We start from the raw sequence: 25,837 nt of genomic DNA on the forward strand, positions 1-25,837 counted from the left end.
AAATTTCATAAGCTGGAACATGCCTTGCTGACAAGGAGCTGAGTTTACAGCCGTTCAGATAGCACTCTTTTCCACAGCAGTCAGGGTACTTGTGCTTCAAAAGGGGTGATCATGTCTTGTGTGTGTACTTGTGGGCTCATCTGATTAAAATAGAAATGGAAAAAGAGAAGGTCTTTGAGGCTTCATTTCAGCAAAGTATTTCAGCACAATGAAAGTTAATTAAGGCCAAAACTTGTGCCAAATCAAAGCCTAAACCAATATTTTGCTGGTCCCCTCGTGCTTTACTTTTAATTGGTGAAGCCAGGCAGAAACTGACTATAACTCGTGCTGCTCTGTAATCATTACAAATACTTTTTCTGTCATTGTCCAGATAAATGACTGTATTAAAATTAATTTGCATTGGGATCAAACAGCAATAAGCTGAGCACAAATTCTGGTGTTTTTTTTTTTTATCACAATCTCTCACATACAGGTAAATGTAGCCATTGTGGAGGAAACTTGTCTTTTCAGTTTGAAAACTATTCCTGACAGAAACTGTGGGTTTGTGTCTGTCTGATTATAGCAGGCTGTGCACAGTGGGGCTGGGGGGGAACAGTGCACAAGTGGCCGAAGTGTACAAACACCCGTCATATTGGATTTACAGCTGTACAGCTTTGAGCCTCTGTCACACCTTCAGCGATGCTGGTGTCTGACCCACAGCTGCAGCTCCTCTCAGCGTCTCTGGTACCAAATGAGGATGGGTCATTGGCATCAGCCTGTCTTACAGTCCTTGGACCTGATAATTTGGCCACATATGCATGACAGAGCACTATCCATGTTCATATCAAATTGTTTTCCCAGGTCCTCATGTCGTTCAGCCCAGCCAGTCACTGTTTCATCCCTTAGTTTTGTACCCCAGCATCTTTGTCCTCAGTCCACGTTCCCTTTTTACCTGTTCAACAGGATCTTTTCATCTTCCTCCCCTCCCAGTTCTGCCTCACAGGTCTTATTTTTACCTCTTTGTATTTAATTCAGCCTCCTCCCCTTCCTTCCTTTCCTTCTTCATTTCCTTCATCCTGCAGGACGAAGATGATCTTCCTCTCCCAGATGAGCCTCCCATTTCTCTGGGTATCCCAGGGCTACAATGGAAAGGAAGGTGCTGCTTAGTATGACAAAGTTCTTCTGAAGAAATTAGCAGCTAAATAAGTCTCTTTTTAATATGCACAAATATATTTAAAGATGCCTTCTAACATAACTGAATCAGAGTGAGTTTAGACATCACTGGTAGACAACCTTGGCACACAGGGCGCTGCCTCCTGCCAGCCTTCACATCCTTGCCACCAAAACAGGCCACTCTTTCACAAAAAGGGGCAGCAAAGATGTTTCACATAACAGAATAACATATTTTTAAACTGGCTTTGGAAATAAACTGATCTGATGCCAAGCAGAGTTGGATCAGCTGACCTCCTGAGGTCTCTTCCCACCTGAATTAGTTTATAATTTTGTATAATTTTCCCTGAAATTGGAAAACAAAATTGTTATCCAGAGGCAGACACATAAGCTTAAAAATTTAAGTGAAAAGAAGTTAAATTTTGAATCCTGATCATGAAAAAATGGTGCCTTACAAATGCAAGCAACCCTACAAACAGGCAGCTCTCCCAGACCCATCAGTAGTTACACGCCTTATGCATGAACACAGTGTCCTGTAATCCCTGATCAGCAGCGACATTACCCGTGACAGCTTCACTTCTCAAAAAAATCTCCACTTCAGCTTCGCTTCAGTATTGGTTTACAAGCACAAAGGTATATATTGCTGCTTCTTGCTCCTGGTGAGAAGGTTGTCCCACACACTTCCTGCAGCCGTCTCCTGCCACAGCCATTCCCCAACTCTCTCTGCACTCAATGTGGAGCCTCTGAATGTGCCTGTTGTCCCCGAATGCGTGTCCTCACACGTTCCCAAACTCGGGGCTGCAGCCGTGCAGTCAGACAGCTCACTCACTTCTCTAGCAACATCAACTCACATGATCTTCTTATATTCACGGGGTAGGTGTGCTTGCCAAAAAGCTGAAAAAACATGTAATTTCTTTGGTTTGAGTCAAAAGAGAGGAATTGAAGATATCTTCCCTTTTCAATGTCCTGGAGTGGTAAGAGAGAAACAATCAGAAATAATTTGGTATAGGAGGAAACGCTGTTGTGTCTGACACTTTTACACTGGCTAGAAAACTGGAGGTGTCCTGCAGCATTGTATCAAAGATTTTATTGAATTCTCCTTTCAGTCCTCCCTGCCCTTTTTGGTGAGCAGTTGGTGGTATTTGGGTTAATGAAACATATGTCCTACAGCACAAGCTGTTGATCTGGGGGGCTGTGGGGTCACAAAGCCTCACTCCCTGGGAGTCAGGGAGGTGCTGGAGCTGAGCACCCACGCTGTGGGGCAGGGAGACAGTGGTGACATCTCCTCGTTGCCATCCAGCGTTTCCGACAGGCCTGGGATCGCCGAGGGCTTGATTTAAACAGGGTTCCTGCAGGGATGCTGCAGGAGCTGATTACAGAGAGACAGCTGGAGTATGGAGGCTGCCACTTACAATACTGATACATTTTCATTTACATCTTGTCCCTGATGCTATTACTTCATCTTATCCACCTGAGTAAAAGTGCTGCTGCTATTTATTCTTATGCACTCAGAGAAAGCTTTATTTTTTCAGAGCTGAGGTGTGTATTGTATCCAGCCCAGCATGGTTCTACTCCAAATTACTGCCTGCACGGTGACAGCAATGCTATGTGCACTCCATCTTCCACCCAAACTGTAGCAGTCTGCTACAATTTTTACTTCCATTTCATCTTGATGCTTTTCAAGCTTTCTGCTTTGTCGTTCCCCTCTGCCTCTGCTGTCTGTGTGTGTTGGAGGGGAGATGGGCTGAATGCTTGGCCCTGTAGCCTTTCCCAGAGTGTTTTACAAAGTCCTCTGCAAACCCCTCATGCTGTTTTATCTTGCAGAGTTGTCACAGACTTGTCTGTCTCTCTGTCTGTCAGAGACTGGAGTTAATCCAGGACCTGGGGAGGCATTGAAGGGTGTAGGAGGGAAGTGTCAGGCATCTGGTTTTGCTCTGCAGTTCGTCAGTGGCACAAGGGCAGGAGCCAGCACAGTGGAGCATGGCCACGGTCTGTGAGGAGGCAGGGGGGTGTAACACCTGGGAAGGACGGAGCCTCCAGACTCCAACCTCAAGAGGAGGAAGCTCTCCCGAGCAGAGGAGAGGACGTGGGTCAGGGAGGTATCTCGGTCACAGAGCTGCTGTGGGCTGGAGCATGCACACCTTAACAAGGCAGATGAAAGCGTTCAGCAAATGAGGACAGAGTCACATTATTAAATCAGCAGGGAGAAATGAGAACCACGAAAAGGTTGTGGAAGAGTAAACACTGGCAGTGGAAACACTACTTCCTGAATTTACATTTTTTGCTATGTTTCTCCATCTGAGGAAGCAGAGGGACCAGATTCTGACAGTCCCAGTTCTGTGCATGGTCCAGAGCATCAGCACAGCACAGAGCTGGCATCAGCCCTGGGGTGATGGAGCTGCTGCGTGGCTTGGCCCTGCACCCAAGGGCTGTTCCTCCCTCCTCTCCTGGCTGAGCGAGCTGGTCTGTCCCTTGGGAGAGGAGGAGGAAGGGGAAGGGATATTCTCACTGTTCTCTCTTACAGTGCAAATGCCAGAATGACTGTAGAGGTGCATGAGAGTAGCAAGGTAGGATCAAGGAGCTCTGCCAGCAAGTGGTTGTCTGTGCTAGTGGCTTAGTCCTGGACTTAGGAGATGTTCGGTGTGTGAGGCTCCCTTGGGTCTGTAAGAAATGGTAGGTGGTAGAGGGGGAAGTGAGAAGGAATATAACTTTGGGCTGAAAAGAGAGTTATCAAGTGTATCTGTGGAATATTTCCAATGTGAGTAGTACATGTAACTGAATATGACTTTAACGTTTCTTGAGAGTCGGTGACGTGCAGTACATAACGAGCCATGGTCCTCTGAAGCAGAGATGTCCAGCACCAGCACCCGCATGGGCAGTGCTCCCCGCAGCCCGGGCAGTGTCCCTTCAGGGTTCTACAGCACACAACGTGTGTTTCTCAGAATGTGGTAGTTGTGCTGTGATTAGATATTAATACAGCCTGGGCTTGGGGCTACTTTTTGGTTGACTGATGCAGAAACTGATAGCAGACATCCTCCTACCTAAGGGACAGTGAATGTTCTTGTAAAGTAATGTTGATTTGCTTTTGACATGGGCCTAGATCATGTGCACCAGCAGTCTTCACGATTCAGCTGAGTCATGGTAATGTCTGAAATTCCTGTGCCTCGGCTCTTAATCTGAGCCTTGTGTCTCCACAGCCAAGTAAACAACAAGGAAACGTTTCTGTTCACTATCATGAGCAAATGATTTAGAAAACAAAATAGCCCAGAGGAAGATATATCAGCTTTGAGTGGGAAAGAAGCATTGACATATTTTCTCTGTAACATGATGAAAGATCTCTTCTAAAAGAGAAATTTGTGATTAAGAATGTCTCCATAAGACGATATAATATCATATTAATACTTTCATGGAGAGAAAATCAAATACTAAAGGTTGTTTGTTTTTTTTTTTAATCTAGTGATTAAAAGGCACAGGAAGAACCAAAACCTGGGCCAAATCCAAATAATTTTTAACAAGATGATGACCATGGAAAAAAAAAAACCTGGAAGGAGAAATGGTGGATTGCCTTTTTTCCCTGGGGCCATCACAGTGCATCTCCCACTTGTGCACAACTCTGGCAGCGCTTGCCCTCTAAAGTACACGATGGTTTATGCTCCTTGTTAGTGTGTGACTCATGCAATAGTTGGGTTTCTTGTGCCCACGTATAAAATTACCTACATATGGATAATATAAGAAGTGTTTTCCAGTAGGATGACAGCTAGAACATTATGCAGTATTCCTGTAAAATTGCACAGACCAAATGAAAAAGCCTATTCTCAAAACAGCTCTCCGGATTACCAAAACTGCCCTAGACTATTAAAACTGAATATATTTCTAAAATGTAATTTCTTTGTTGCTTTACATTGTGTGCTTCACACATCTTAAAGAAAATAAATCATCTGACCTTATTTCTCATAAACAAGAACAGTGGGACAATGTGTGGGTTGTGCATCTTGAAAGGAAAAACTGGAGCGGAGCTGGTTTCCCAGGGCAGGGCTTTCTTTTTTTAATTTTCCAAACATGCTTTTCTGAATAATACCCTTTTAAAAGGATCTGAACCATATTTTTAGAGATTTAAATTGGGGAGTTCCCTTACATCCATCATCTCTTAAATTTTACCTCACGGAATGTGAAAACCTCACGCTGAAGTGAGAGATGTGTATCCTGTCTAAACGTGAATCTTCCCAGCTACAGAAGACACGGGTGCTTTGCACAAGCAGGAGTTTGGTAACGGGGTGTGTGGCTCCTGCACACGAGCCGCGTCTGGGAAGGCGACTCTGGGGACTGAAAGTTTGGAGCGAGTGTTTCATGGGGGCTCAGCCTGAGGTGTGTTAGGGAAAAGTTTTCTGAGGCTGAATGCTGAAAAACTGTGTGTGGAGCCTTACAATGCTCAGGCAGAGGTGGTGACAAGGGTGATGGCGTGACCCACGGGACACTGGCAGGGTAGAGCAGGGCGCTGCCGCAGGACACCCCCATGGCCCCTGCTGCTCCAGCTGCTGCCTCGTCCCTGCCAGCGCCCGGGAAAGCTCTGGAAGAGAAACCAGCGTCCTGGGCTGGAGCCCGAAGCCTCCCTTAGTGTGGGAACAGCACGGCCGAGAGGATGCAGGGGCTGATTTACGTCACGGCACTGCGTGTAAAACAACAAGTTACAAAAGGGCATTCTATAGAAAGGAAAAAAATGCTAACCGAATATCAGAAGAATGTTTGCCTTCCTGCTTTTAGCTTAATGTGGCTCTTTTTTTAGTCACTCAGCTAGGATGACTGACTTTGTAGTAGTTGAAAATGCCACAGAGTTGTTAAAACGAGCTTGAGAAAGCACTGGGAGCCTGTACAATGCTCCGCAGCTCTTCTGGAACACACTGCTCTGCTTGCTATGGTGGACAAAAACATGAGGCAACTGCAGCATCACTGCCTGCTATTAAAAAACAAATAAATAAAAAAAAAGAGAGAGAAACAGTGTCATTTTTACAATAAACCCATGTCAGGCAACATATGTTATAAAATCATGCTGTGATTGATAGATCTTAAAGTAAGTGTCAAGTAAAACCAAACCAACAGATTATTTGCAGTAAAAGACAGGCATTTGCTCTTCCCCAACCTTTTCTCTCTTTGTCCTCTAGTTCTCACTTTTCCCATTGAGCAAACTGCAAAGGTTAATCACTGACAGGAACAAACAGGTGAAAACTTTCTCCTGGCCTTGGAGTAATCCACAACTGAAAATGCTCGCAAAGGTTATTCTGGTGGAGGTCTGATGCCACCTAAAGTCTCCAACAAGCCTTGCAGCAGAAGAAATCAGCATTTCTCCCCAGCATTCTCAAGCAGTAACAGCTCTGAAGTTATCATTTATAGTTCTTTGTGGCTACATTAAGTACAGCAGAAGTTTACACTGTGAGAAAATTAGCTCAGTCATGCTAGGCTGGGTAAAATTCCAAATTTCTGTCATCCTCAGCTGGTGAGAAGCAGATGTTGTAACTCAGTCCAAAATCAAAGCTCTGAAATGGAGAGTCTGTCTTATTCCCCTGATGCTAAAACTAGCTTGGTAATCATGTTCCTTTATTTTTAACATTTGGAAACCACGTGACTGTAAAAGGGAATCAGATTCAGTAGATGGAAGGACAATGCATGCAAGAAATTTTCCGTAAATGATATCAAGCATTAATGTTTAGGGGATACCAACGTATATTTTAGAGTCCTCTACTGAGCACGGTTAATACTTTTATCACTAGAGGTGGTCAATAAGCCCATTACAATGTATTCTAATAAAAATACGCCGTTGTCACAAGACTATACAAACTTTGAAAAATATGTTGCTTTTATTTGGTTTGCTTTGGAGTATGTATTGATTGTTGGGGTTTTTTTGCATCTGCTTTAGTAGAGTTTTTCTTTAGGATTTTTTGGTTTGATTTTTTATTTTTCATTTTCCCTTGTTTATGCATTAGCGCTCAACATAAGAACATCAGTATTATGCTTTTTATACTACTGACACGGTTGTAGCAGCTAAGAATGGAAGTTGCTTTTGGAGTTCAAGCAGCATTCACTGTAGCTGCTATTAAGTGTCGCTGGGAACATTAAACCTCATCTTCTAGATCAAAGTGTTTCCTGACTGCTATGATCAAACAAATTGATTTCAGGTTTTTATCTTTAGTTTCAAGTCACCTGGAGGTGAGCGTGGGCGAAACTACCCCAGTGCCCAGTACAGGACTGGCAGGCACTCGTGGGCTGTCTGCAGTCAGAGGTGACAGAAGGGCAGCCCCTGGGCACTTGCATTTGAACACACTGGGTTTGTCAGCAGGTGGTAGGTGTCTTGGACAAAGAAGAACCCCTGCTAACGTGGTCGCCCCTCTCTCCCCAGCACCCTCTCGAGCTGCTCGCACGCCGTGGTGGCCCTGCTGTACCCCTTCTCCTGGCAGCACACCTTCATTCCCGTCCTGCCCTCGTCCATGATCGACATCGTGTGCTGCCCTACGCCCTTCCTGGTGGGACTGCTCTCCAGCTCTCTGCCCAAGCTCAAGGAGCTGCCCGTAGAGGAGGTAGGAGATGGCACCGGGGTTGTTTGCCTGGAGTAAAGCTGGCTTCATCCTGGAGAGGGCCTGCCAGTCCTCACACGTTTAATTTTTAATCTGCCTCTTTGTTTCTTCTCTGCCCAATTCTCACGGGTAGCTGCCTCTTGGTAAAACTGCAGTAGTAAGTTCAGTCTCCTCTACACTCCGTTCCTCTTCCCATACTTGGCACCATGACAGGGCGGAGTGAATGTTAACCTGGTCAACAAGTAAATAGTGTAAATATGCTGATTTGTTCTGATTTTGTTGGACCTGGAACATGAAGAGGAAGACATGAAGTGCCATTTGCTATGACACCTGTTAATGCTAATAGAAGTTGTGCATGAAGCCATAGCCAGCACAGAAAAAAAAAAACAACACCTTTAAAGCTTTTTTTTTCACTTCTAAGACTTTGTTAATACTATATGGGAAATCAAATCAGAGTTGCACTTCGTCGGCTCTTCCAGTAAAATACCACAAAAAACCCTCAAGGGCACAGTCTTCTCTCTTACTTCTATTAGTTTCCTGTCATTTATCTATGACATTTTCTTCTCTTGTGTTCGCATTCAAAGGCTTTCTGTGCCTCCAGCTCACATAAATCTTGGCTCTGTTTTCCTCCCACTTTCCTAACTTTGCTCTCCCACATCTGCCCAGCTCCATCTCTCAGCTTTGCTGCTTCATCCTCATTCATATTTCACACCCTTGCCCTTCATAAACCCTGCTGCCCCAAATGACACCGTTTTCTTTAAACTCCTCTGAAACGCTTTTCATCTGCACATTAACAAAATTCATTAGCAATAACTTGCTTAGGTTTAAGAAAAAAGACCCACCTAACTCTTTTGGATTTTTTTTACCTGTTAACCTAGTATGAGATCTATTGTATCTAACTACATTAAATTAGTTTTATGTTCTAAAGAAAAGCTTTATCTTCTTGTTTTATAAACCACATAATGTGTTGTTTCACAGCAGGAATTTGATTCATGTTGAGGCTTGCGACTGTTCAGATGATCTTTCACTATTAAAAGGCAAATACAAAGGAATGTCTTCTGCCTCTTCAGATATATTTCACTATAGTGTTTTCTTTTCTTTAGGCTTTGATGGTTAACCTGGGATCAGATCGATTCATCAGACAGGTAAAGTACAGTTTGAAATGTTGCCACGCAGCCTAGCAAGCGGTTTACTCCTGTAATATGATTAGGTTGCTTTGATTAGAGATATTTGGCAGGAATTGGGCAGTGGGAAAGAGATTAGAAAAAAAAAAAAGTGCTACTTTTCTGTTGCCTGCAAATAAATACTCCTCAGATGTGCAAAAGGGATTGAGGCTGTGACTGTCAGAAGAAATAAAGAACTGTGTTCACAGTGCAAAGAAAACATCCAAAGTTAATAACATCATGTTGGCAAAAACCTTCATGCGGTTGGAGGTGAAAAGGACAAAAACTGCAAAGAAAAGTTTCCGAGTGAGAGAGAAAAGGTGAAGAATAGTTTAATGTGGCGGGAAAACCATGACCTTGGAAACAGGGAGACGAAGGATCACATCTCCTGATAGTAACGTGGCACTACATAATTTCAAAAATAACAATCTGCAGGTTAGATGAGTAAACTTTCTTGTACGATTCCCTGGACAATATGGCTGGTGAAAAGTGGTTGCAGAGCTAAGATTCTTGTGTCTACTCACTTTTGCTGAACAAGCTTTAAATAGGATTAAGAGAACAAAAGGGGGAAAACCCAGAAAACAAGATATACTAGAATATAGGTACAAACAACTGTCAAGAACCAAAGCAGCTGCCTAAACCCACATAGGGCAGCTGTGTGTACAGGTAGCTGGGCTTGGCGTGATGTGTATTTAGTTAAAAACAACTATTTGGACTCTCCGTCATGTAAAGAGCTGATTCCAAGTTTCTATAGGTTTACCTTGCTCTTTGGATTATCATTCCTGACTTTAATCTCATTAAGAGTGACAAGAAATTTTGTTTAGAAATATATGATAGTTGCATATAGACTTTAATTATTTTGTTTACATAGGCATGACAGTAGCAGAGAGAAAATGCTTTTCTTTTGAACTTTAAACCTTGAAAAAGTATTTGCTGTAGTTCCTGCATGGATTAAAGTGATTCAAAGATTACTTTTTTTTTTTTCTCTGTCAGATGGATGATGAAGACACGCTATTACCCAGAAAATTGCAAGCTGCTCTGGAGCAGGCTCTAGAGAGAAAGAATGAACTGATAAATCAGGATTCAGATAGTGATTCAGATGATGGTAAGTTCATTTGGAAACAGGGACTTGTATAAAAGAGCATACAGGTAGTATTGACTTTCCATCCAGGAGAAAGGAAGATGAGACTTTAGTGCTCAAATACCTTTTGGAACATCAGAGTCTCTGAGCACACAGGCAACGGGACTGATAGCATCAACCCACAGTAATACATTGCCAGCAATCTACTTTAATTTCTTTGTAAATGACATGTCCTCCCATGAGTGCCTCTAAACCTTTACTCAGAGGTTTGCAGTTAATTTGGCCTTAATTCAATCCAGATAATTATACATGCTTAGGGGTGTGTCTGAGTTTGGAGTTGCTCTTGGCACTTGGTGTATTCAGAGGAGAGAAGCAGATACCTCCAGAAAATAGTTTCAGTGCAAGAGGGGCTGAGTTGCCTCTGAAGGCTCGTATTTCTCTCCAGCAATTATAAAAACAGCCCAGGGTGAATTTAAATGCCTGTGGTTAAAAGGTATGAAACAGGCCCCTATTCAGTTTTTTAAATTTATTTCTACTCCTCTGTGTTACATATGCAAAACTACTTTAACATCTCAGAAATGATGAAAACGCAAATTCTACAAATACTCTTTTTGATCAGTTCTCGGTAAAGGCTCATTATCCCCAGAACAAACGTTTTAATTCTGAGTCATCCACATGGTTCTCAAGAAAACTTACTCAAGAGCTAAAAAATTAGTCATAATTTTGATGAAGCACCCATAAACTTTTTAATTTTCTGAGCTGTTTACTGAGGATTTGTGTTTCTCATTGACTTTTGGTTATGGAACACCAATTATGTAGACCAGTACTCTTGATTAGGAAGCCCTCAGCCTACCTAATGTATACCCAGGGCTGCAAGGAGCCAGTTCCGCTCCTTTTGGTTATTAACACAGCATGAGCAAACCGCTAAATGACAGTACCTGGCCCCATGTGAGTGACAATGCTGACAGCTCTGGTAGCAGCTGATTTTGGTGTCTTATTGCTGCCTTATTTTGCAGAATGTAACACCCTGAATGGATTAGTGTCTGAGGTTTTTATCCGATTCTTTGTGGAGACAGTTGGCCATTATTCCCTGTTCCTAACCCAGAATGAAAAAGGAGAGCGTGCCTTCCAAAGGGAGGCGTTCCGTAAATCTGTGGCCTCCAAGAGCATCCGCCGCTTCTTGGAAGTTTTCATGGAATCCCAAATGTTTGCTGGCTTCATCCAGGACAGAGAGCTGAGGAAATGCAGGGCAAAAGGTAAGGGTGGGTTTGTGTCCCCCAGCGCGCGTTCCTTGTGCCGTGCCCATGTGCCCATGTGCCCTGGTTAGCGTCTGCCTGCTGTTGGGGCAGAGTGAGCACTGTGGGGCTGACAAACCTCCCGAAACACACTGTCCGCTTCTGGTGGGCCTAGATTGGGAGTGTGGGGGTGATAAAACACATGTTTAAACCAGAACTTTGACACCTGAGCACTTTACATCACTCAGCAGTGAAACTGGGAACGACCCTGCGAAGGGTCGTTCAAGCAGCGCTCAGAAGCGGACCCGCTCCCGGTTTAAGCTCGGGTCGCTTGGGGCGGCGCTCAGAAGCGGACCCGCTCCCGGTTTAAGCTCGGGTCGCTTGGGGCGGCGCTCAGAAGCGGACCCGCTCCCGGTTTAAGCTCGGGTCGCTTGGGGCGGCGCTCAGAAGCGGACCCGCTCCCGGTTTAAGCTCGGGTCGCTTGGGGCGGCGCTCAGAAGCGGACCCGCTCCCGGTTTAAGCTCGGGTCGCTTGGGGCGGCGCTCAGAAGCAGACCCGCTCCCGGTTCAAGCTCGGGTCGCTTGGGGCGGCGCTCAGGAGCGGACCCGCTCCCGCCGCCGCGCTCTCGCCAAGGGGCGGGGCGGGCGGGCGCACGTGGCGCCGCAGCGCCGCCTGCGGGAGCCGCGCGGGGCCCGGCGGGAGGTGGGTCCGGGCCTGGTTCGCAGCCTCGGGTGGGGCGGGGCGATGCGGCGGCTTTGCAGCCCGGACCGCGCCTGGTGAGGGCCGGGAGCGGGAGGCGCAGCGCAGCAGCTCCGTGGCGTTCCGGCCTTGTTGGGGCTGTAGCCGCTGAGCGGAGCCGCGCACTCGGTGCCGGCTGCTGTGGTCCCGCTGGGCGGCGGCGCACGGCGGTCCGGTACCGGCATGTCCTGGTACCGGCACGTCCCGGGGCGGGCGGCTGGCTCGGGCAGGGCCGGCCTCCCGCAGGGGCGCAGCGGGGCCGGGGGGGAGCGCGGGCCGCCCTGACCCCGCGCTGTTCCGGGTCCGTTACCGCCCGCGCAGGGTCAGGTGCTGCGGGACCTGTCCTGGCGTCGCGTGAGAGTGAGCAGCCCCTTCCCGGCGGCGACATCTCGCGGAGTGACAGAGGCCGAGGGCTCGGAAAGTAAAAAGCTGGGAGTGTGCACAGGGGCCGCGGGAAAGGGGTTTGGGCAGACATGGGTCACCCCAGCTCCGTTTTCTCCTCCTGTCCACAGGGCTCTTCGAGCAGCGGGTTGAACAGTATCTGGAAGAGCTCCCAGACACCGAACAAAGTGGAGTAAACAAGTTTCTGCGAGGCCTTGGTGAGGAAAACCTTTAAAGTATTTCTGAAATGAATTTTCATGTCTTTTGTTTTTAAATTTGAAAAAAACCTTACTGGAGGTGAAATCAGCCAAGCAGTTTCAATGTGATAGGAAATATGAAAACAGTGAAACCATACCTAAAGCTGACAGATCCAGATTTAATTATGATCCTTGGTTAACACGCTCATTTTCACTTGGGGGTGAGGGAACCCACCCACAATTGAGGAGAGGTGTCTGACAGCTCAGGGGTCTGTCAGCGGGCAGAGTTATTCTACAGCAATTAAATTACAAATTAAACCCATTTGCCAAGTAACTTTTGGTTGCCCTCTGCTTTGCAGCATGTGCTACAGACTGATGGTGTGCTTTCTTTAGGAAACAAAATGAAGTTCCTTCACAAGAAGAACTAACTCCATTCTGCTGAAATTCCAACGCAAAGACTCTGTGTGACCCTGCGCGAGGCACCTGCGGCGTTTCAGGGTTTGATGTGGGAGGAGAGCGGAGCAAGCTGAGCGCAGCGCTGCGTGATGACCGATGCTGGTGGACAGTGTGCCAGATGATACAGCTCCTTTATGTATCTGGGTAGAATTTGTAAATAACGTGCTGTAAGCTTTTGTAACTCATTTTGTAATGAGCAAGGACAACTGTGGTAAATATTTGTATATTCCTGAGAATAACAGGTGCTTTTTTTTTTTCTTTAGTATGAATTGAGTTATGCTTGGTGCAAAATTGAAAAGCTGATGATGTGCAGCTGACTGTCTCAGCAGAACCACTGACTTCACGGGGTGTTTGTGAGCTACACTGATGCCTGGACACTGCGGGGTGAATGGACTTGGGTACGCGGGAGAGGTTGTACGCACGGGGGCTGCTTTCATGTGGCGGAGTTGGTATTTTTTTTTAATTATTTTTAAAAGAAAGAAATAACAAAGTAACTTGATGATAAGGTACTTGGTTCACAATACAAAACTTCCACTTGGCTTGAACTCTGGTCAGTAAACTACTTGTAATCCATTCTGCACTAAGACTGCTAAACCTGAGGAGAGCTCAGTTCTTTGACATGCAAACTGCAACCAGTAGGTACAGTACATCCTTTCCTAATGTATGTATGTATGGTTTCTAATAAACTCTGTAAATATACCTGTTTGTTTATATTCATTGCAAACCTCTGCAGTTTCTGATGTTGAGCAGGTACAAAACCAGCGACTTTCCTGTGATTTTAATGAATTTGTAATTAAAATATGGCTAATATGAACGTATCTTTTAGTAGGCTTGCTGTTTCGCGACATGTAGTTTGATTTTTCTGTAGTGTTTTTCACTGTTCTGTTAATTTTATCCTGACAGAAGCATCTCTTAAAACATTTTTTTTTCTTTGCCATTGTATCACCGATACTGCTCCTGAACTCTGGTATTTTCAGGTTGGTTTTGTGCTGCCTTGGTTAGATGACCAGAGGAGCATAACTCCTGTGGAGATTCTGTAGAGTCCTGTCTTAGTCTGAAGAAGAAAATATAAAATACTTGAATATATTTGCAAGTCTCACAGCTAATGAAAATTAACTGTAGCTTCTTACCTTTTAAAAAAACCCCAACACCGTATTTTTCTTCATTTGTGGTGCAGTTCCATTAGTTAGATTGGCTTTGAGGCTTGCGCAGTTCCTAACCTGACAGTGGTTCTGGTTTGCTATCAGCCTCATAGAACAAAACTGAGGGATTATTCACTAAAAAGGTGAAGTCATTTCCTTTTTTCCGTACATCCCTCACACTCCTCTATATAGAAAAGCTGCTTAAGTGTACATGAAATGTCTGTAAAATATCAAGTGCTTCTGATTCAATGGAAATGTGGTCACAAATGTTAATTTCCATTACTTTATAATATGCTGTAAATTCCAGAATTATTTTTAGATGTAGTTCTTCAGACTGGAAGGACTAACTTCACTTGTACAGATAGATTCTGGCTATTTTATAAACCACAGTTGTTAGTACATATATGGGGAAATATATTTCTGAAGAAACACATCTGTAGAGAAAATGATGGTTAGAACATCATCCGCTGAAGGAAGTGCTGTGGAGAAGAGTTTCTACAAAGGCAAGAAAAAGCTGCGGAATGCTGATGTACAACGATGCAGTGCTGTTAAAACCCATCTCCCACACCAAAGCTGTTTCATCCATCTGCACTTTAAAAATCTAAGCAGAAAGCTTTTAAACATTTTATTACCCATCAACATGTCGTTCCAGTTTTTTTTTAAGGTGAATCAGAGGAGAGTACCAGACAAGGTGAGATCACATTTCAAAAGATCTCTAGGTGTCTTCTTGATACTTAAAGGATAGTCTTATAGAACTATCCTGGTGTAATCTGGAGGTCTGCATTTGAAAGGATCGGATTGATGAAAAACGGAAGTGTACTTAATTTTGCTTTTTGCATTAGTTGTTAAAACTAATGGTGTTCCTGAGCATGAAACACGACTGGTGCACTATTTAACTGAGAAGGAAATCCTGAAGAAAAACAAATCCAGCACTGAAACTCCTTTTAAATTGGTAAAGATTTGCTTAAAGTCTTGTGGTATAAAATACATTAAAAAACCAAGCTTGAGAAACGATGACACTCTCCAGGAATTGCTACTCTAGTTGTGCATGTAATTGTGTTTAACTATATAGTATTGTGTGAGGCAATGCAGGCAGGTCACAAGAAACAACCAAAGGCCATGAATGCAATTGCAAAGAGCAAATTTATTTGTTACTTTGCTACCAGGGCATCTCCAAAACAGTTTCTAAGCTCATGGGCAGAGGTGACAGGCACTGCAGAATTCAGCCCTGGCAGAAGATCCCTGGATCTGCTGTGTTCACCTGTATTTCGAGGCTTCAAGCCAGTGCAGCCTCATGCTGTGCTCTGCTCTTTCTCACAACAAAGCAGGAATCTCGGGCACAATGATAATGGGCCTCAGAGTTTCTCACAGGCCTGACACAGAGGTTCTACTTATCAAACACTCAAAGTCAGTAAAACAATTAGTGTTTTGTGTTTTTCTACATCCCAGCTGCAGTCACTGATCCTCCTCAACATTCTTCCACTCTGTTCCCATACAAGTATTTATTTTCCCATTGTTGTCGATATTTAATAAAGTGACCAAGCTTGCAAATTTTCCTAAATTCTGCTCAAAGTCCTACATTTGCTACAGAACATAGAGGGAAGCGAAAGCAAGTTGTCTGTCGTAACACGCAGCAGCACTTCTCTGCCTGCTAAATTCACTGGCCCGGCCGGGAGCTGCAGCAGGTACCGGAGCAACGGGAGCAGCCCAGGGACCGCTCTGTCCCCTCTGGAAGCCACGGGTGAGGCAGGGCGGAACACCGCCCTCCCAGACCCCTCCTGCTTCGGAAGCCGCCTGAGTCGCTGCTCCAGGGCGGCTCAGCCCGCCCCAAACCCGCGTTGCCCCCCCAGCCCCTCCCCGCCGGTCCCCCAGCTTCGGGGATACCGCGATCTCGCGAGACTCGTTCCGCTCCTGGCGCCTCGCGAGATCTCGGCACGGCCCGGCCCCACTTCCGCCCCGCTCCGCCTTTCCCCGCTCTCGCGAGCGCCGCGCTCTTTCTCTTCCCTCTCGCACGCCGACAAGATGGTGGGTGCTGCCGCCGGGCCGGGCCGGGCTGGGCTGGGCTGGGCTGGGCTGGAGGCTTCGCGGCCGCCGGCCCGCGCTCCCGCGGTGGGACATGGATGAGAAGTCGCGAGGGACCGGGGAGAGACGCTTCTCCGAGCCCGCGGCCTGCTGAGGGCACGGCGGGGCAGCGCGGTGTGGCGAGGCCGCCATGGCGCCTGGCTGCGTGGCTGCCGAGGGGCTGCGGCCGCGGAGCAGCGCCGGCCGCGGGGGAGGGCGGGTGATTACACTGCCTCTTGTTGCCCGTTTTGCTCACAGTTGCTCTCCCACTTTCCCGCAGCCTTCAAGGCTAAGGAAGACCCGGAAGCTGCGGGGACACGTTAGCCACGGCCACGGCCGCGTTGGTGAGTGGAGGGACCGCAGGGGTTGTGCCGATTGGTGCCTCTCGGCGCTGAGGGGATGCTGCTGTTCTTTACGGGTTGCAGAGAAATGTGGCTGTGGTGCAGGGTCTTACACACACCGTGGGTCGTAGTGAGCAGTGCTGAAGGCTACAGCGTGCGTGGGTGATGCTGGCGCTGTGGAGGCAGATGCCACAGCGCTGGGCTGATCTGAAGTCTGGCGGATTTTGTAAATTAACTTCAGTGGCGCTCAGGTGATAGGTACTTGTGACATCTTAAGCTTACAGGACAGCGTTGTGTCCCTTCTAATTCCTGCCTTTCCTTGTTAGCCCACTTGTGCTATCCCTGGTGGCCTCTTGTACTCCTGTAAGCTAACCAGAGGCATGTTTTGGTTATTATTTTTTTCTCCTATAGTGTTAGCTTTTAGTTGGTTCATCTTGCTGAATTGTGATAAATTCAGCATAGGGGATAGAATAAAAATAGTTTAAATTGACATTAAACATACCTCTAAGCTCAAGTATTTGTTGTAATATTCTTAGTGTAACGAACTTGAATTTTTCTTTATAGGCAAACACAGGAAACATCCTGGAGGGCGTGGTAATGCTGGTGGTATGCACCATCACAGGATTAATTTTGATAAATAGTAAGCTAACATTTTAAATATATGCTACAAAATGTATGTTTCTAAAGTAGAAATGTGAATAAACAAAATTCCCTGCAGTCCTGTGTGTTTTTTCCTCTTACATGAAGTGTGGCATTATAGCTATGGTCAACTCATGTCCCTGTTTACCCTAAAATCAAAAGCCCTTTTACTTAAACCAGCTGCCTGTATGAGTTCAGTGCAGCATTTGGTAAACTTGACCAAACTTGCCTGTTACAATGTGTTCCCTGCTAAACAATGTACACACTAAATGTTATGTTAAATTTATGTTGCGTTCAAAATGTTATATTAAAGTCCTGTTCATGTTAAATGTTATGTTAAATCCTATTTAGCAGCATGCTCTAAAGGTAAGGGATGTTGTCTTATTGCCGAGACTAGAGTCACATCTGGACGCTGCCTGTTGTCCTGGTGTGCTAGAGTACTCGGACAGGAACCACTAATCTATATTCACTGGCTGTGACTGTTCTTGACACAGTCAGTCACCAGGTTAGTGACAAGAGTGCTGAAACTACTTGGGCAGGCGCAGCCCTCCTTGGTGTCACTGGGTTGGGGTTGCCTCAGAAATACAGGACTGAGCCAGCCTCACCAGTGAGGGGGGTTGAGTTGTGAGTTCAGTGGGGAAAAAACACTGAAAGAGAAAATAATTTTCCCTTGCTTTGGATACTAATGATTATTACACTTGAATACTAAGTGTAATAATATGAGTAAAGTTATAATGTGAAATTTTATTACTTTGATCAAGTAAGATGCTTTTTCCAGTGTTAATTTGTAGTCTTACCTGTTCAGGATGAATTAAAAATGTGATTTAACAAGGAATATCTTTCTTTCACAGTCACCCTGGATACTTTGGAAAAGTAGGCATGAGACACTATCACTTGAAGAGAAACCAAAAGTTCTGTCCTACTCTGAATTTGGATAAACTATGGACACTTGTCAGTGAACAGACAAGGCTCAATTACGCAAAAAATGAGGCTGGACTGGCCCCTGTGATCGATGTTGTGCGCTCAGTAAGTTTCTGCTCATATTGAAATCTGCAATTCCTTGTCACTTCGTTTGTAATGTAGGTTTGCATATCCAAGTAGGAAAACTGCAAATGAGCTACAGTGCTTGAATATTTGTAACCTTCTCAGGACAAGTATCTTGGCATATAAGTAGTTGCACAGGTACTTATGTTACATTTTTTTTTCCTGTAAGAACATCTCATGTTTCTGCATGATTGCAGACAGGGACTGCCCTTATTTTGGAAGGTAGTGAGATTACTTGTTTAGTGTGTTACTGAGAGAATTTATAAAAACACGGTAGAACTTTTCATTTGTATGAAGCCACTTCTCTGATATCGAGGCTAGAGTCACATCAGAACATGTTTGATTGTCTTGGTGTGCTATAGTTCTCGGACATAAATGTCTGATCACTATTCACTGGCTGTGATGTCTTATGTCTCAGCCAGCCACCGAATCAGCAACACTTACTAGTCTGCCAGGTGGGTGTATTCTGTGTCACAAGTTAAGGTACCCGTGTTGGCCAGTTACGCCACTCCTAACAAGCAGTGACTTGAATGGCTGTAGTATTAATGGATCTTGTGCCATGTTTGTCCTTTTAATGTAAGGGACAGGAATGAAATGAGGATATTTTTCTTCCTTTCATTCATACCAGTTTGATATGGGAGACACACTTGGTGAGGCCATGGAGATCATGGTTTAGGTTTTAACTGGTACATACTGAAAGACAGATCTGAATGCAGGAGCCTGCAAGCTGATTACAAACACTTAATTTTTTTTATTTTTATTTTTTTATTTTCTAGGGCTATTACAAAGTCCTGGGTAAGGGGAAACTGCCCAAGCAGCCTGTAATTGTGAAAGCAAAGTTCTTCAGCAGAAGAGCAGAGGAGAAGATCAAAGCAGTTGGTGGTGCCTGTGTGCTTGTGGCATGAAGGCCTGTGTTTTATTCAAATTTTTTGAATAAAAACAATGTGTAAAATTCCTGATTTACAGAAGTTTCTGATTTTTTTTTTTTTTTTTTTTTTTTTTTTACCTCTGGCTTGTCCAGACGCTGTTCGCACTTCAGTCTTGTCCGGTTAGTTATTTCTGGCAGTTTTCTGATTAGTGGCTTGACTGCTTCTCACTGGCTTTTGGAATTGCCTGGCTAGTGTGTCCTCATCATTTTGTTTTTATGGGGTTGTGAAACAGGTTATTCTTGTATTTCTTTCAACTGGTGATCCTCTTTACAGCTGTCTATGAAAAAGTGACTTGGGATTTTTGTACACTAAAATGACATGAAGGTGAAATCTCTTGTGGGGATCCTGCCATGGCCTTCGGGAATGAAACAGCAAGAGTGTGGACAAAGAAATGCAATGGGAAGTTGGTAGCAGTATGTCAAAAATCACTGTGTGAAAGAGACAGTACAGGAAATTGCTTTCAATAAGCTATGTGCTTAATAGGGTTCTTCTGCAGGTAGCGAAACAATTCTAGTCTCATTTTCACTAAGGTGGGGTATAGGAGGGGATAAATGGGAACACCCTGGGAATAGTGTGGGACAGTATGGAGGAGCTGAAATAGATGGGAAGAGACAATCCATGGTGTTATGGCCAGACTTAAGTCACAAGAAGCACTTCAAGGGGGTTTCTGCAGCTGCTGTGAGGGTCTGCCTGAAATGCAGCTTTCACTAACAATCCTGGCTTTTGAGCAGAGGATGCTGCGGTGTGCCCCTTTGCAGCTAACAGCAACTGCGCTTCCAACAGAAAAAGCAATGTTTCTTTATCAGCATTATGCATAGAAATAAGATGTATTTTGAATTTAGCTCAACAAGGTGGTTAAATTATTTCCTTGACTCTTGAATTTGTCCCTCCAGTGCTTCAACTGTTGCTGACAGCTGTCTAGCTTCTGATTTCAATTAACATACAACATGCAGACCACTTAAATCCACCTGCTCTTTAGAAACTACTGGTGTGTAGTACTCTTGAGTTACTGAGGTGTTTGCATCCTGTATTCATCAGAACATGAGGCTGACAGTCATACATAGTGTAACACTGTGATTTTGCAGTCTCTTAGCTACACCACAGCTTGTGAACACATTGGATGTCTTTGAGATTAGGCTGAATTCTTCCACCACAGGATGAAATTGCTTCTGCACTTATTAATTCTGAATTTAATGAATTTGTAGCAATTGTAGCAGTGGCATGTTGTCCTTTTGGTAATAGTGGCAGAGTAGCTGGACAGATTGCTTTAGGCTAAAAGCTTTTAAAGCTTCTTGTCAGTGTTGCTGGACTGACAGAGGCCAATTCCAAGTTGTGCTTTTAAGGGTTGGTAGCAGCAGCAATGTACTGAAACTTAATGACTGAACTAATACAGTAACTGCTCATTTACTTTTGCAATCAATACCCTCCTCAAGTAGGGTACACGATTTCTGAAGTCCCCATGTGTGGGACAGAACTGGTGCCAGGTACCTTCAGCCTTCCCTACAGCTCACAGAAACCAATGGCACAGCTCTAGAACTGCACGGTATAGATTTCTGATGTATTTGGCTTAAAATCACTGCATAAAATATTGCTTGCTTAATTGTAACATCAAAATAGGACTTTAGTTGCTTGACCCTGCATGCCAAAGCAGAATCTTTATCTAGTGGTAAAAACCAAACAATTACTTAAAGCTAGTGAGCTAGCTCTTTTTTTAAGTGTCAGACCAAAAGCACTGACACCAATTTTTTTAATGTTCACTGCTACAGGTCTTGAATTATTGCTAATAGTTGCAAATTACCTTCTAGTATGTGTGATATGGTCCTAGTTAATGAACTCCTAACCTAGTGTTTGGCAATAACTAAATTTAGACGGCTTTTAAGCTAAAGCTGACATGCATTGCTTTGCTAAAATAGTTCATCTTAGGCAGTGGTACTGCTAGTTGTGAAGAACTATAACTTAAACAAGCAGTTTTTAAAATTCTGAGGTTAAGAGTATATGAAACTTATGTAATTGACTGCTGGGACCACTGCTTCCAAATATGTAATACTATTTATCCACTGGCAGAGCTAAGTCGCTTCAATCCTCAAGGTAAGTTGTGTGGTACTGCAAAATAAGGAATGTTATTACTTCCTCATGTCAGTAACATCGTGATCGCTGACCAGATCATAAGGACAGCAAAAGGCTCTATTTACACTGAAGTACCCTCTGCACAGGTGCCACCAGGCAAGTGACGCTGGCTCCCTAGCCTGAGGACAACACTCTCAATTCTTTGGTAGTTAATGTCTTAATGTTTTATCTTAAATCTTCCATGTTTTCTAGTCTTACTTTTGAGTGAGTACAAGAAGTTCCTTGTTATAAGTGTGCACGGTCGTCCAGCTCTGATCTCTGCGCCGCTGAAGGCCAGCTCGGGTATTTTGTATGCGGTTTGGCTGAGTTCCATCTGTCACGTGCCGATGCTGAGGCTGGGACAGGACACCTTCCTAGCGGGCTGCCTGTGCTGACTCCTGCAATAACCGTCGAGGGGTCTGGAGGAATAATCAAACCCTGGCGGTTGAGCTGTTTCCGAGTCTCGTTCCCACACGGCCGTTTTCCCGGTTGACTCCTTGCGGGGGCCCGGGGCCGCTTCAGCCGCGCGATCCGGCTGTCGGGCGCCGTGCCGGGGAAGGAGTCGCTGTGGGCGGCGGCCGCTCGGCGAGGCCGCTTCCGCCGGCGTTCCGGCCCGCCCGGTGGGTCCCGCCCTAGTCCCGCCCCCCAGCTGTCACTCATGTCGCGCGCGGCGGCCGTTGGGCGCGCGGGGGCGCCCGCTGGCGGGGCGGCCGATGCGGCGGCGGTTGGGCGCGTGGCGGCCGTTGGGCGCGCGCCTTCACTTCACAGCCAGCGCGGTCCCGGGGTCGCGCTGCCCCGGGCGGAAGGACGGGGAGGGCGGGGGCCGGTTCCTCACACCGGAGGGGGCTGAGGGGCTCGGGCAGGGTTTGCTGGGCATCCTGGCGTTTCTCGGAGTAAAGCGCTGGCGGGGAGTATTCGAGGAGTAAGCGGGCTGAACAATCGCAAACAAACCGCACTGTGACCGGGTTAACGAGAAGCTCCTGCGAGGGCTGATAGGAAACCCCCAGAATGGCTGTCCACGATGTCCGAATAAAGGATTTTCCTATATAAAAACAGGAGAAATGAGGAAGCCAAATAAAGGCCAACTACTTAAATGTAACACTTTTTTTTTTTTTTAAACTGATAAACATTATGCTTAGATGGATGGGAATATTTTTATCCAATGTTTTCCAAATTCTTGGCAAGTTGCAATACTGCTAATGAAGCGATTACTGACAAACTTGGTAAAGTTGATGTTATAACATTTTAAAATGCTGTAATGAGCCCCTGTAGCAACATCCACATTTCATGGAGGAAAGAAGATACAAAAAAAAAAAATCTGATCAAATCTGAGTAAAAGGAACACAGGAAGTTGAAAGAGTTGCATAGAGAGTTTATCCCTAAAATAGAGAAATGATAAAATTATGAGTGTATACCATTACAAACTTCTCTTGTATGAAATGTATTACTCTTCATTGGAAGTTCCAGTCCTGCAGTACCTGGATGCTTCCCTTGGACTTGTGTGGCGGTGGCCGCTGCCGTCCCAAGGCCGGGACTGCTGTGCTGGTGCTGAGGCAGCCCCAGCCCTTTGCTTTGTTCTGGGCTGGCACACCACAAGCCCAGCACTTCTCTTCCCATTCCAGCAGCCTCCCCAGCTCTCCCCGTCTTCATCCATTTCTGTCCTGCCTCATTACCCTCACCACACATCTCCAAATGCGATTAACTTTATTTTCTTTGTCATTGCTGCTGCTGGACTTGGTGTTTCCTATCAGCATAGCCAAGTCACTGGTGATGTAGCTGCCTCACTGCTGATTTCCATACCTACCTCAGCAAGAAATTTTAAAATTTTTGTCACCCTCACCCTTCCCCCTCCTACCAAAAAACTTGTTTCTAGTTTCATATGCTATGCAAAAAGCATAAATTAAAATGTATGGTAACCTACTTCTCATTCAGCCACAGGTTTGGCCTTTAAGGTGATACAGCATTTCTCAGAGTCAGGCTTGCTTTGCACAGATTCTCTGTGTGTGGATGCTTTGGTCCCAGGCTGTGGTTTTTCTGTCTAAGCAATGTGTTAGCCTAATACCTCAACTTCCTACTGCAGAAAGTACATGTTTTTGTAGGTGCTGGTTTGTTTTGGCAACAGAAGTTGCGAGAAACAATAGAGACAGAGTGAGCAGAGAAGCTGTGCTGCTCTAATGACATTTGCCTCTGAAAGATGGTTGATGAAGTGCACTGTAAAAAGTGAACTTATATCATAAGCACTGATGCAATATTTATTAGTTAAATCACAGCTACACTTGCCACAGCTAATTTTTTGAAGCTGCAATCAGAAGTTTTAGTGGTAGGTTTGAATTTGTCTAAGTGAATTCAGTAAAGTTGGTGGATATCTACCTGTTTTAATTTGTTCCTAGAATGGGTCTTGGGTATGAAATATGATGCCGACTTTAACATACGGTCCTTTTTTCTTTCTAAAATATTTACATAGCAATTACTTCAGGATGCAACACTTAAAAATTCCTGGCTGTCAATTTCTAAGTTTTTTTTTTTTTTTTTAATTGTCCAAAAAAAAAAAAAAGACCCGCTTACTAACCATTTTGACTGGAATCTGCCGTGAGACAAAATCCCTCAAGAAAATACACAGCCTGAAGATTAGAGCTGCTGCTCTTCTGTGCTGAGGAAATCTGAAGACAGTAGCTGCAAGTTGCATGCTGCTGGCAGCAATGCCAGGGCAATGGGCAGCTGTGTGGGCTCTGGTCCCAGAAGGTTTGGTCAGCTGGAGGGTGATTCCAGCGGAGGCCAGACTTTATTTGCTTTTTCTCCTCTGATGCAACTTGCAGAAGTTTCCCTTTTGCAGGCTGTATCTGATCGACATCTCTCAAAATCTCAGACTCAAGGATGGAACATGAACTGCAAATTTCGTTTTACCTTGAGTTTAGGTTGGCAGGAGGAACACTGTTCCGCTTGTTGGAAGTTCAAGTTTGGTCTATAATTAGATCTGTGGACATCTTGACTGTTGAAATCTGCTTACTGCAAAGTTAATTTTATTAAATTTCTACAAAGAAGACTGGCAGAATATGCTGTACATTTACCAAGGCAGCTTTCTAACATGCATTGCTGAAATCATGAATGTATGATCAGTTATGCTTATCATTTGCTTTACCTGAAAACAATAAAATATTGATGTGAAATTGTAAAAGCAGCAGAGAATATAATCATTTTTATTGCACAGTTTCAGTGCTTCTAGCAGGAAATGTACAGCGTGTGACAATTCAGCTTGGTAACAGCTTGGTAAGTAGATCAATAGAACAGATTACTTCAGTTTTTACAGAAGTTGCAAATACTATAGAGAGATAGTGGGATCACGGTTTCTAAACCATAAACCACACTTTCCTGCACAACAATCTGCAAATACATTACTTTTTTTTTTTTTTTTTTAAAAAAAACCCAGGTATTTGATTTTCAGCTGCAAGGAACTTCCTCTTTCTTCAAAAGGACTAAATAAATGTTGTTGCTGAGAACACTCATCCTGCTGTTGTCTTCTAGTTTGTGCTTGAGTGATCGAATGTTTTGTTAAGTGAAAGGGTTGTCATGAGCCATTTTGTGACTCTTCGTTTTTTTGATGTCAAACTTCAGCCGACAGAAATGGAGACTCTGGATCTGTTCAGGAATTGTTTGGTGTGCAAATGGGACCTGCGGAGGAGAGAGCCCAGAATGCTGCCTTGCCTTCACTCCTTCTGTAAGGACTGCCTTCCGGATCTGATTCAAGGATATAGCTGTATTCCCACTGAATGTGAAGTTCTATATGAAGGTAGTATTTGAGAATCTCTGGCTTGTGCAATTTGTGTTATAGTATTATAAAAACAAATGGATTGAGAAGTACTTTTTGTATCCTATTCCTTTAACGCACTAGTTTAAAAGAATAGGAGACTCAAGATTTGTATGAGTGAAGGGTGGATTTAGAACAATACTACTTCGTTATGTTTTTCATCAAACAACAATGTTATGAAGAGAAATTACACAGTCAGACAATATTTAATGTTTCCAGAATGGGATAAGTTTCAGTTACTCAGTGTGACGTTATGAATAGTTGATTTGCTTAGCTTAATAAATGGATAAATGCTACACGGTAGTTTCCAGGCTACATCTTTATGCAGTATTTTGGACATGTTGGACCTTTCTATGGTGGCAATTGTAGTGATAATTTTATTCTTCCTTCTCTCCCTCTTCCGTGCCCCCCCCCCGCAACACCAACACCAGCACCAAAACATCTTAATAATTGTTATTAGAATATATTGTGTGTATTGTGGTGTACTGAAACTCCTTTTATCTCATTGTAAATGTGCTTTCTCTCTATCTGAACCCTTCTGACTGTGGACTGTACTTTAACTCACCCTAACAAGCTGACTAAAGTAGTGACTGTGGCTTTTGAAATCCTGAAGTCATTTGTACAGGTTTTGGTAGTGATGTTAATAGAAAATACATAACTTTTTTTTTTTTTCTTTAAATAAGCCAGGATTTAGATCACAGAATACAGTAATTTTAACTGAATGTGTCTTAATTGCCATGGGGAAGCTTTTCAGATTCATTACTGATTTATAAGAAGAGCAAAGGCATGTAGATTACTTGTATT

The 25,837-nt window shown here is 44.5% G+C and overlaps 3 protein-coding genes and 2 non-coding genes across 11 annotated transcripts in view; all 5 read left to right on the plus strand.

Moving 5' to 3' along the window:
• The window catches only part of DENND2B (DENN domain containing 2B), a 172,043-nt gene extending 158,378 nt beyond the window's left edge, over nucleotides 1-13,665 (plus strand). For all 6 annotated transcript variants that reach the window (XM_065839171.2, XM_065839170.2, XM_065839174.2 and 3 more), the window contains 6 exons: nucleotides 7,541-7,718; nucleotides 8,819-8,860; nucleotides 9,872-9,983; nucleotides 10,976-11,215; nucleotides 12,445-12,531; nucleotides 12,904-13,665. In XM_065839171.2, coding sequence (XP_065695243.1) covers nucleotides 7,541-7,718; nucleotides 8,819-8,860; nucleotides 9,872-9,983; nucleotides 10,976-11,215; nucleotides 12,445-12,531; nucleotides 12,904-12,938 — 694 coding nt within the window. In that variant the 3' untranslated portion in view covers nucleotides 12,939-13,665. The remainder of the gene's footprint in view (nucleotides 1-7,540; nucleotides 7,719-8,818; nucleotides 8,861-9,871; nucleotides 9,984-10,975; nucleotides 11,216-12,444; nucleotides 12,532-12,903) is intronic.
• Nucleotides 13,666-14,733: 1,068 nt separating this feature from the next.
• Nucleotides 14,734-19,152, plus strand: RPL27A (ribosomal protein L27a). Its single transcript, XM_065839169.2, has 6 exons — nucleotides 14,734-14,799; nucleotides 15,699-16,133; nucleotides 16,450-16,513; nucleotides 17,075-17,150; nucleotides 18,001-18,175; nucleotides 18,970-19,152. Exons 1-6 carry the CDS (start codon nucleotides 14,749-14,751, stop codon nucleotides 19,096-19,098), a joined length of 930 nt encoding a protein of 309 aa, XP_065695241.2. The 5' UTR covers nucleotides 14,734-14,748; the 3' UTR covers nucleotides 19,099-19,152.
• Nucleotides 17,536-17,667, plus strand: LOC136102857 (small nucleolar RNA SNORA3/SNORA45 family). Its single transcript, XR_010651501.1, has one exon. It is a non-coding gene; the product is annotated as a small nucleolar RNA SNORA3/SNORA45 family (small nucleolar RNA).
• Nucleotides 18,504-18,635, plus strand: LOC136102846 (small nucleolar RNA SNORA3/SNORA45 family). The gene has a single exon (XR_010651491.1). It is a non-coding gene; the product is annotated as a small nucleolar RNA SNORA3/SNORA45 family (small nucleolar RNA).
• Nucleotides 19,153-22,140: 2,988 nt separating the features above from the next.
• Nucleotides 22,141-25,837, plus strand: part of TRIM66 (tripartite motif containing 66) — a 53,671-nt gene continuing 49,974 nt past the window's right edge. The window contains exons 1-2 of one of the 2 annotated variants that reach the window (XM_071808921.1): nucleotides 22,141-22,323; nucleotides 24,841-25,015. In XM_071808921.1, coding sequence (XP_071665022.1) covers nucleotides 24,850-25,015 — 166 coding nt within the window. In that variant the 5' untranslated portion in view covers nucleotides 22,141-22,323; nucleotides 24,841-24,849. Of the gene's footprint in view, nucleotides 22,324-24,713; nucleotides 25,016-25,837 lie in introns of those variants that run through there. The other variant, XM_071808920.1, reaches the window with a different exon arrangement.

The sequence above is a fragment of the Patagioenas fasciata genome, chromosome 5, assembly GCF_037038585.1.
Source record: "Patagioenas fasciata isolate bPatFas1 chromosome 5, bPatFas1.hap1, whole genome shotgun sequence".
Taxonomy (NCBI): Eukaryota; Metazoa; Chordata; class Aves; order Columbiformes; family Columbidae; genus Patagioenas; species Patagioenas fasciata.

Coding starts and splice junctions, on each gene's coding strand:
- RPL27A (XM_065839169.2), top strand. CDS start 14,749: ATGTCGTTCCAGTTTTTTTTTAAGGTGAATCAGAGGAGAGTACCAGAC. Junction 17,151..18,000: donor AGGATTAATTTTGATAAATA/GTAAGCTAACAT, acceptor TTTCTTTCACAG/TCACCCTGGATACTTTGGAA. Junction 18,176..18,969: donor TGATCGATGTTGTGCGCTCA/GTAAGTTTCTGC, acceptor TTTATTTTCTAG/GGCTATTACAAAGTCCTGGG.